Source organism: Notechis scutatus, chromosome 3, assembly GCF_049901735.1.
Source record: "Notechis scutatus isolate UNSWTSFEM ecotype Mainland chromosome 3, rNotScu1.2, whole genome shotgun sequence".
Classification (NCBI taxonomy): Eukaryota; Metazoa; Chordata; class Lepidosauria; order Squamata; family Elapidae; genus Notechis; species Notechis scutatus.
This window is the reverse complement of record NC_142011.1, coordinates 192,483,450-192,494,520: the sequence shown is the minus strand read 5'-3', so window position 1 is coordinate 192,494,520 and position 11,071 is coordinate 192,483,450. Positions and strand designations below refer to the sequence as shown.

Below are 11,071 nucleotides of genomic sequence, written 5' to 3'. Positions count from 1 at the left end.
ACGGGGACGAGGGAAAGGCAGGAGCGACTCAGACACTGTTGTTGGAGATGGCGTTGGCGAGAGAGGCGCCAGCACCGGTGGCCTGAGAAGCGGCTGAAACGCTGCCGGACATCCACGCTGACCCCGCCCGCCTGCTGACCGGGTAAGGGAGCCCTCCGTGCTCCACCATGGTGTTAGGAGCGGCTGATGGTGAGGCGAAGCTGCCCGCAGGGCACTCCTAATGGCAAGTTCCCCCCCACCTCCTCCCCCATTTTGCATGTTTTAAACTAGGCCTAAATTTGGGGGGAGGGGCTTAATTTCATTTTATGCCTAGAAAACATGCTGGGTCTTCCTATTGGGGGGGTCGTATTGTTGGAGAAACACGGTATATATATTTCAACTGCCATTTTAAAAGATGTACACAATTTATTTGAAATGAGATGCCATAAACATTGTGAAGAGTTCTTTCCACTTATGGCACCAGCATGAAAAATATTTTTTTTTTTTAAAACAAAGTATGATTTATTTTTCAAACAGAATTAACTACATATCTAAAATCTGCAAAATAGAAATGCACATCAACTATTCCGAATAATGTTAGTCTTTCATATCTTGGACAGCTACAGTCATAGTGTCTGATTTCCTTTTACTGCGCTTCCGTTTTCCCTTTTTCTTCGATGTGGAAGACTGTTGGGATTCTTCAGATTTTCTCTTTTTCTTCAGACAGCTGAGAGGATTTGGCCCAGCAGCCCTTTTCCGCTTTCTTCTTTTGGGTTCTGAAGTTTTCACAAGACCTTTTTTCTCTTTCAGAAATGTAATGGTCTGTTTGTGGTGCTCCGGAATAAGCTGGTTTATGTGCATTGCCTGTACTGAATCCAAAGATTTGGCGGAAGGCTTGTCCAGAACCATTGTATTCTGAATTATAAATAGCAGAGGGATTCCAGGCCTTTTCTTTATTTTTGTGGCCAGGTGCTGGTCCTATTTTTTAAAGTAAAACACAAAACAAAGAGTCTGTTGCAAGATGTAGGTGAGTGCAGACTACACAATACGCTTCACAGAACAATAAAAAACTCTAATTATATTCCCTCAGCCTATGTAATTAAACTTTTTGAAATATATAATTAGCCTAATATTGTAAGTGTAACAGCTGTAAAGTTAGCTATCACTGTATGTAAAGGTAACACAAGTAGGACAGCAAATTATCTTAACAATTAAAGATAAGTAGTTAGGAAGTAGTGAATTCACTGCAAGAGGATTTTTTTCTTGAAATCTGAAAAAAGTCTAATGACACAGTTATTCAAGGTTATGTATAAGAAAATGAATGAATATTTTTAGTGCAGGTCATAGATAGGACATTTTATTCACATATGTTCAGGTGAAATAAATTTACCTGTGTAGCTATAAAATAATGATGTGGATTACCATCCTCAACCATGGACAATAGGCAGTCTGAACCACTCACTGGATTTTTTAAATGAGAGCAGTTGCGAAGTTGAAATCTCTGTGCAATTAGTTTTGCACCATACAACTGTTTCCCCAAGCATTCCAATTCTTTTAACACACATCTAAAAGAGAAATATAGTAAGAAAAAGAAGCACAAAACTTTATTTTGTATTTTTAAGAAGCCTAATTACACCACAAGTCTACATCTACAAACAAATCTGCTCATAAATGGCAGATGCCAATATATTTTTGGAATTCAGGTGGAATCCAACTAATTCCAAGTAAACATCCAAATCATGACGCATGATTGTGGGGATGCCACAACGGCAAGTCTTGGCCATAAATCTTGTTCAACATCATTGTAACTTTGAATAGTTGCTGAACAAGTGATCATTAAGCAATGACTACCTCTATTTCTTATACTTAAGATGGGATGGAATTTCTTAAAATATATACTGAGGAAGTTAAATATATTCCCAAGAAATTAAATCCTTATGTATCCACTGAAAGGCAGAAATACATCAAGAAATGAAAAAAAAAATCAAATATGATTTCATTGTTATCTATCTCATCTGCTTTTGGTTTCTTTTATTGTTTATAAATGTTTTTTATTCTTGGATTGTGAACTTCCTAGAGTTTGATTTAAGATGAGTAGCATGTAAATATTTAAAAAAAGAACATGTACCAATGAACACTTTATTTGAATTTACAAGTTGCTCAAGGCCAGTGGATGTCAAGTAATTGATATGAAATGAAAGTGTTACATAGTATGTAGCACAGTAACATAAAATGGATACTATCCATTGATCACTGGGTGACTTTGGGCCAATCACCCTCTTTCAGCCCAAAATATCTCACAGGATTGTTAGGAACAAAGCATTTTGTTCTGAGGAAAATGGGAGCAAGGGAGTGTTTGTACATCAGCTTGAGCCTCTAAATGGAGGCATACTGCATATGCAATAAAAACATTCAAAGTATCACCCACTCCCAATATGCCTCACAATGTAGGATGGGGCAGTAAGAAATAATTGAGCAGAGACTTCCATGTGATGGTGAGGATGGGTAGGTGTCAAAACAGACAAGATGGAAGTAGCGTCAAGAAGCAAGTCCCATTGGTTTGCACAACTTGCATCCTGATACTGCTTCCACATGCTTGCTTGACACTTATCCTTAGCATAGGCACCTTTGCTATTAACATCTAAGTTGAGGACTATCTGTAATCCAAACGAGCCTCCCCAAACGGGACTGGCACTGAATCAGCGCATGATTCCCCCCGCCATCCTTTCGCCACCTCGCAGGGACTTCTGCGAGTGGCCCCCCACGTCATTAACCGTTGGCCGGCAACTACTGTCCTGCCCCTGCCGCGCGGATCTCTCCCATCAGCCAATCCCAGGCCACACTGCTTGAAAGAGAGCTCGCGCGGTCCTACCGACCGGCCACCTACCCAAGGAACAGAGCGCGCCTGCGCGGTTTGACATCGCGTCTCGCGCTCCTGTCAGTTCTCCCTCGCAGCCAATCGAGGCGCGCTCCCCTCAACTCTTCCCCCCCCCTCACCGCGTCGTGCAGAGTTGCGTGGCTCCGGCCAGGTAACCCGGCAACTGCTCGCGTATCTGGATCTTGTTGCGCAGCGCAGCCTGGCAGAAGGTGCCGTCCAGCAGCACCTGGAAAGGTTCCCGGAAACCAAAATTGTGCTTGTAGAAGCCCATGTTCTTCTTGGCATGCTTTTGCCGGGTGACCTTCATAACAGAAGCCGAAGGAGAGTAAAGACACGACAACACCTCACGAAAGCAGGCAGCTACCTCTCTTCCTTTCACCGGAAGTTTGGTTGGTTCGTTTAACGGAAGAAGAGACCTCTCTGACGCATGCGCAGTGTGTTCCTGCCTGAAACACGTGGGCAATAATTCTGAAAACAAGAACCAGGCTGCCGACATTCGGATTGAAGCTGCTGGGTGCAGAAAGTTGTAAAGTGCTCATTTAAAAAATCAGCAATGCAGTTCCTATTCAATAAAATAAATGTTTAAAAAGTGTAGCTTTCTGTTGGTAATATAAGCAGGGCAATTATTCATTCTGTTGTACGTTATTGCCCCAGGCAATTGGGAGCAGATACATTATCTAAAACTGGGCTATTAAGTTGGCTCTGACATTGCAAAGCTAACAGTGATATCCGTTAGATTCATTTCTGAATGCCTCCCTTCTTGCAGCAAAAGCAAATCTTGTGCACTTCCAAAACGAATAAAATAATTATAGCCATGCTAGAAGAGAATTCGGGGACTTGCAATCTCAATATACGGAGAAGGACCAAATTTGCTGTGTGTGTGATTTAAAGGGCTTGAAGTTTTTCCTTAGTTCATAATCACTTTTAAAAGGCTCAGAGGACTGCTGGTCGAATGAACTACCGGAATCGTGTAAAGGAAACGTCGTACTCCATCCAAATCGATTGATTGGAGCGCCATTAAGGGATTTTTCCACTCTTAGCGACCCACATAGGCAAGATTTTCTCGCATCCTGCATTGAATAACATTACCCATTTGTGAGGCGCAGCCCGATCATATCGCGTCTTTTACTGAGAAATCAGCACGGCCCCTCCAATCCAAAGGCCGGTTTAAACTGACTTTTGGGCTTCTTTGCAAGCGGAACCTTATGTTCCGGGGTCGTGTTTCCAGTCCGTTACCCGGACAATCCTGTGCGGCGCAACGAACCTCCCCCCGCCTTTTCCCTTCCCGGACGGTGTGCTCGCTGCTTCTTTTCGGCATGGCGTCTCGTAAGGAAGGAAGCGGAGCCGGTCCTTCCGCAGTCGTTAGCGGGAAAGCCAAAGGCAAATCGGGTCCGGGGGACTCGGCGGTGAAGCAAGTACAGATCGACGGGCTGGTGAGCGAAAGGGGAATCCTGGCAGGGATGGAGATGGGCTATTCGATTGTTTTTTTTTTCCAGCCATCCGCTTCAGCATCCTGCTTCGGTAGCCCCATTTAACTCTGGTGAATAGGCAGCAAGAGCCCTTCTTTACACATGGTTCCTTGAGAGAGGGAGGAAGGGAGAGGGAGAGAAAGAGAGAGAGAAAGAGAGGGAGGGAGAGAGAGGGGGAGAGAGAGGGAGAGAAAGAGAAAGAGGGAGGGAGAGAGAGAGATGAAATAAAAAAGAGGGCTGTGAAAATATCTACAGACCCCTCACATCCTGGACATAAATTGCTTCAACTTCTGCCCTCGAAACGAGGCTACAGGGCACTGCACACCAGAACAACTAGACACAAGGACAGTTTTCCCCGAATACCATCACTCTGCTAAACAACTAATTCCCACAATGCTGTCAAACTACTTACTAAGACTATTACTATTATTCTTCTCATCCTTCCTAGTACCTGTCTCTTCTCACTTCCTATAACCATGTTGCTTGTATCTCTACCATTTATATTGTTTTATTTGTTCCCTAGTATGATTTGATTGCTTATTAGTAACCTATGACTATCACTAAGTGTTGTATCTTATGATTCTTGATTAATGTATTTTATTTTTTCTTTGAGAGCATATGCACCAAAGACAAATTCCTTGTGTGTCCAATCACACTTGGCCAATAAATTCCCACAACACCATCAAACTATTTACTAAGACTGTATTACTATTATTCTTCTCATCTTTCCTATGACCTATCTCCTCCCACTTATGACTATAACCTTGTTGTTTGTATCTTTACAATTTATATTGTTTTATTTAGTTTCCTAGATTGCTTATTTAGTATCCTATGACTATCATGAAATGTTGTATCTTATGATTCTTGATGAATGTATTTTATTTTTTTTTATGTATACTGAGAGCATACGCACCAAAGATAAATTCCTTGTGTGTCCAATCACACTTGGCCAATAAAGAATTCTATCTATGTGACAATCCAGCACTTGCTTAAACTGCAGAATTCAGCGACTGCACCAAGACTATAAATGCAGTGTGCTTGTTTAATGTTGTAGAATGCCGTGTGAAGAAGATCGGTAGGTTATTAAACTTGGTCTACGCAACACAGAGCAGTCCCAAAGGTGTCCCAGAAAATTATTGCTGAGATCCCACAACTTTCAGATTTTATAAAAGCCCATTTCCATTTCTTCCAAAAGCTTACAATCAGGAAATGTAAATAACTGTGTTTGTTTGATTATAACCTTTCATTTATTTAAAAATTCAGGAGAGGGTATATGAGGATATGTATGGAGATTCTCAGTCATCCACGTCATAGTTGTCCCAAAGGTGCTTTTTCAAGAGGCAACTCGACTTTCTGGAAGGCATTTCGCTTCTCACCCATGAAGCTTCTTCAGCCCTGACTGGATGGTGGGGAATGGAAGGATTTAGACTCCTTGCAGACAGCAAAGTCCACATTTTTGACAGAGGGGACCACCAATTTGAAAGAGGAGTCAAAGAGTCCGTCTATGTCAAAATTGAACAGCCTTCTCTCAACAGAAGGGGAGAGATGTGATATCATCTATCTCCAATCTACAACACATTCTTTTAGTGAGTCGTTGGGGCTACCTGGAAGTTTATCTTTAGAAGCTTTTTGGATGAGAAGTGAAGCGTCTTCAAAGAAAAAGAAGAAAGTCCAGTTTCCTCTTGAATAAGCACCTTTGGGATAACCATGACCTGGATGACTGAGAATCGCCATAGGCATTTAACATAGAGCAGCATTTTTCAACCGTTGATGACTTTAAGGTGGGCGGACTTCAACTCCCAGAATTCCCCAGCCAGTGGCAAGTGATGTGTGAACTCAGTTATAGTTTACTCGGCAAACTAGGATAAAACATATCTTCTCATGAAGGCAGGCAAAAGATTTATAAAATTATAGAAGAGACCTTGGAGGTCTTCTAGTCTAATCCCATGCCCAAGACAGGTGTCCTTATACCATCTCTGCAAATAACAATAACACTTAGACTTATATACCACTTCACAGTGCTTTACAGCCCTCTCAAGGAAGTTTACAGTGTCAGCATATTGCCCCCCAAAATACATTTTACTGACCTTAGAAGGCTGAGTCAACCTTCAGCTGATGAGACATGAGCTGATGAACTGTTGGCAGTCAGCAGAATTAGCTTGCAATACTGCATTCTAACCACTTCACCTCCATGGCTTAAATGGATGTCCAATATTTTCTTGAAAACCTCCAGTGATGGAGCAGCCATCAACACCTGGAGGCAAACTGTAAAAAGTTGTTCCATTAAGCTGTTGCTTGATGGTTTTTACTATCAAGAAATTCCTCTTTATTTGCAGTTTGGGTCTCCCTCTGACAAGTTTTCATCAATTGCTTCTTGTCCTAACTTCAGGTTCTATGGAGTAGAAATCATTGTTCTTTTCCCTGTGGCAGCCCTTGGAAAGTCTTCTCTTCATTAAGCTAAGACATACCCAGTCCTTGACTGTTCTTCACATAATTTAGCTTCCAGGCCCACGTGATTGCAGATTGGGGCCCAGTTATCAGTATGTCGAATCTGTGTCATAAATTATGTTTTCAGGGTCCATTGTATCTTTGAATGGTTGGTAAACAACCAGTCATAAGCCAAGGACCTACCTGTACTGATTAGACTGATGAAGTAATGCTCTCTTGTCAATGATGAACAGTTTTAGTGGTCAGGACATAAGAGACAGAATCTTTCAGGGCGAGATCTCTAGATGGTTTTCTACATTATTTCCCCACAAGTGACTTGAGCACTTTTTAGAGTCATCAAGCTATCATTGTGCTAAAAAAAAAACCAGAAATACTGAGAACAGATTTTAAATCACATCAGTGATGGCTGGATTGTGCTATGAAGATGCTGTGCTCATTAGTGTTCAAACTGCCATAGTTGGCATGCACATTGCTATAACATTGAAGGCAGTTCAGCAGGCTGTAAAGGCCCATTTGTCTACATTTGCCTTATATTGGACGAGAATCTTGGATTATTGTATGGGGGATGATTATAGGTTATAATGATTGATTTGATTCTAAACTTAATCACCTTTTATTATAGCTCATCATACTTGTCTATTTAACTGTACTTTTATGGTGCATTACTGTAAAATATTGCTTTGCGTATATTGCAAGCTGCCAATAGCATTTGACTCTAAAAAGCAGCCTATAAATATTTTAAATGGATTACTGCAGCATATTCATGTTTCATTGAAATACTGATTTTGTGTTGGACATGTATAAATCTTAAGATGTGTGTTCTTCAGCCTTTATGGTGATATTTATTTGCTTGAGTTAATAAAAGAAGAGAAATCCTTTTGTTGTGGGGAATCTAAAATTTAGAACAGAAATCCCCAATCCCTGTGTCCTGGACAGGTATTGGTCCATGGTCCATTGTGAACTGGGCTATGCAAGTGGTGGGTGAATCTTCATTTGTGTGAATTTTCATTTGCACATGTGTGGGATCTAGGTTGTGCGTAAAACCATCTCCCGACGATGCTGCCAGTCCATGGAAGTAGAAGATTAGGGTCTGCTGATTTAGAGGACATCTAGACTGGGGAATCCTGGTTTAGGACCATATAGGAAAGAGAGTTGAAGATACAAATTAAAAAGACATGCTGCTTCATCGTAACACAATATTTTGGCAACTATTTCAAAATGTAGGCTTCTGTTAGGTTTAAAGAAAAATAGATGGGATACTCACATTTAAGATTCATAAAGTGTATGCTTCAGATACAGTCACTTGCTTTTATTCCCCTTCAGACCAATAATTTCCAAAGATCAAATATGTGTATCAGATTTATTATTCCTGTGTTCAGGCTCTCATCTCTAAATTTAAAATGAAATTCAGCTAGAGTCCATTTGAAAAATGGCTTGTGGAAGAATGGTAAGGTAAACTTATCTCACTAGCTGACTTTTTGAAATAGTTACATATGGAGCTCCTGGGAACCTGGAGAGTCATGTTTTAATGGGCATGAATACTGAATCTGGCATTTCAGGAGTATAAGAGATTGCAGCTACTGATGGCTGAAATTCTAATTCTTCGTTATTCCTGAAATATTGCACGTATCTTCATTAGATGGTAAATCAGAAGCTTGGTGACTCGAAGAGATATCAATACTAATGCTTATGTCTCTTGGGTGATATAATTGCTCTATCTTGGCAGTTTTGGATATCAATTATACTTTAACTCAGACTTTTTCAACCTTGGGAAGTTTAAGATATATGAACTTCAACTGCCAAAATTCCTAAAGCCTTTCTGAGGAATTCTGGGATTTGTAGTCAATACATCTTAAAGTTCTCAAGGTTGAGAAACACTACTTTTAACTTATTACTGAATTTTTCAGCAATAAGTTAAAAGTACTGTTTCTAATTGAAGAAACTCAGTTTCTTCTAAAAAAAAAGCCAATTGGTCATGTGATAAAATTTCAGATGCTTGGCAACTGGCATGTATTAATGACAGTTGCAATGTCCTGCAACAAGCAAAGTCAATGCGGAAGCCAGATTCAATTAACAACCATGTTACTAACTTAAGAACTGCAGTGATTCATTTAACAACTGTGGCAAGAAAGATCATAAAATGGGGCAAAATTCACTTAACAACTGTCTCACTTAGGTTTGGGGCTCAACAGAGGTTTGGGGCTCAATTGTGGTCGTAAGTCAAGGGTTACCTGTATAGATATTCTGAAAACTATAGGTTGCTCAGGTGGGTTGTATGCATCTCTCACCTTTGTGATAAAAAGACTTTTTGTTGTAAACTGTTTTTCCTCCAGATTTACGCAAAGTTACTTTATGATGGAAGGTCTCTGTTCCAAGAGAGGAATGTCATGTTTTGTCCTAAGAAGTTCTGATCTGATGGTGAAACTATTAGTAGTTAGTTCAGTGCTACCGATAAGTTATCAATTTTGACAACTTGTCAAGTTATCCGAACCACCATGTGTGGAAAATAGGCTAGAGTTGTCTGACAATGGCCTATTTGTCAGCTTAATTTAAGGCACATTCTTAAGGTTAAAATGGTGGAGTGGGATAATTGCATATTCAACCAGTAGTGAGAAATATCCCAGTACGGTAAATATTTGTTAGATATTTTAAACAGCAATGCAAAAGAAGTACACATTCTGAATTCTACATTCTGCTGGGTTCAAAATAACAAATAAAAAAAAGCAGTCAAAAAAGATTTCCTAGTTCAACTGGAAGTTCTTCATCCCACTGTTCTGACTCAACCTTCCACTAAACGTGTTGCTGGGAATGATTGGGACTATAAGTGAGAGCTATAATTGGTGGAACCGGTTTCTTAGAAAGGTGAACAATTCTCCATCACTGGATGCCTTCAGACAGAGCCTGAAAGTCATGTGTGTGTTGTTAATCTGAATATCTGCTGGGGGGGGGGGGAAGGTGGGGTAGAGAGCATAGGGCTTGAAGACCTGATAGCTCTTTCCAGCTAAGTGATTCTGTGATTGATTGCAGAAATCTCTGGTGGCTTCCATCTGGTGGCATCAGGTCAGACAAAGCTGCTATTACCTTGTTCATTTTAATGACTGTGTAGATAATGATACTGAATACCTATTTTCGTAGCAGCTCAAAGAACTAATTTCCCAGGGCTCAGGTTCCAGAAACATTTCTGTAAGGGGCCTTCACAGTTTTGTAAGGATTACTCTTGCACTACGACGGTGACATTTCTCATTTTCTCATCTTAAAGTTAAAAAAAATGTCATCTTTGCCTATTAAAATCTACGAGAGATTGCTTAATGAAACAACTTCTCTTTTATGATTAGTCAAGCAGAAACTTTGTCTCTGAATTGCTGGAGTAAAAACTTTGTGATTGGGTTATTTTGAAATGCTTCTCTCATCCCGATTGATTTTGGGTCTTTCTGAGCCTAAATTCCATTTAGATAACATGTTGATTTTTTTAACCTATGTAGACCATTCCCCCAAACCATGTTTGTGTGTAAAAAACAAAATCTCTCCCCATAGATGTTAGTAGGTGAACTGATACTAGAGTTCCTCTTAATATCAATTTTGGAAGTGCTGGAGTATTTGCTATCTCTTATCTACTAGATCCACTGGATGATGTTGATTGGACTGTACCAGGTTGACTACTCTAAATGTACAAAATGACAAATTTGAATGGTTGTTTGCCAAATAGCACTTCAGCAGACTAAGGGTAGGGGTGTGGGAAGGTTTGCAGAAATGGAAATAAATATTTAAAAAAAAAACTGCGGAAAGAAAAGTCTAAGGGAAACCTGTAAAAGCCATCAGGTGAATGGATGCTGTTTGAATAAAGAATGCTCTTTGATTATTTTGAATGGATGAAAAATGGAAAACAGAATGCTTTGGACATCACTTAGCTCTTGAGTAGGAATGTTTAGCAGCAGCAGATTTATTTCCAGTTCCCACGTTAGAGTTTTTTTTTCCTTTTTAATAATAATGTTATTAAATATAATTACAACAGTAACACATATTTTTATTCTAATAAATAATTAAAAATAAAGAGAAGCTGCAATAAAGGAATACAAAAACAATAGAAAAGAAACAACAAATAAGATAGTAAAGAAAAAGAAAAGAAATATATGAATAAATTATTCATCACAAATATAAACAATTTTAATAACTTATCAACTTCTCTGAAAATATACCAATTTCTTTCCATATCCCATCTCTTATTTATAAACAAATCAATGAAATGTTGTCATTTCCATCCAGGTATCAGCAAAAATTACCAGAAATATAACTATTT

At 39.6% G+C, this 11,071-nt stretch overlaps 2 protein-coding genes across 2 annotated transcripts in view; one reads left to right on the top strand and one right to left on the bottom strand.

Moving 5' to 3' along the window:
• Positions 1-474: 474 nt before the first annotated feature.
• Positions 475-4,009, bottom strand: UTP23 (UTP23 small subunit processome component). The gene is made up of 3 exons (XM_026689654.2): positions 2,977-4,009; positions 1,370-1,544; positions 475-957 (listed from the first exon to the last, which is right to left on the bottom strand). The coding sequence occupies exons 1-3, from the start codon at positions 3,351-3,353 to the stop codon at positions 577-579; spliced, it is 933 nt and encodes a 310-aa protein (XP_026545439.2). The 5' UTR covers positions 3,354-4,009; the 3' UTR covers positions 475-576.
• Positions 4,010-4,164: 155 nt separating this feature from the next.
• The window catches only part of EIF3H (eukaryotic translation initiation factor 3 subunit H), a 74,675-nt gene continuing 67,768 nt past the window's right edge, over positions 4,165-11,071 (top strand). The window contains exon 1 of the mRNA XM_026689661.2: positions 4,165-4,290. Within this exon, the coding sequence (XP_026545446.1) occupies positions 4,174-4,290 (117 nt within the window). The 5' untranslated portion in view covers positions 4,165-4,173. The remainder of the gene's footprint in view (positions 4,291-11,071) is intronic.

Excerpts from the sequence above, each read along its gene's own strand:
- UTP23 (XM_026689654.2), bottom strand. The coding sequence starts at position 3,353 with ATGTCGGCAGCCTGGTTCTTGTTTTCAGAATTATTGCCCACGTGTTTC. Across the intron at positions 1,545-2,976 it reads ACGCAACTCTGCACGACGCG|ATGTGTGTTAAAAGAATTGG; the intron begins GTGAGGGGGGGG and ends TTTCTCTTTTAG. Across the intron at positions 958-1,369 it reads ATTATTTTATAGCTACACAG|GACCAGCACCTGGCCACAAA; the intron begins GTAAATTTATTT and ends TTTAAAAAATAG.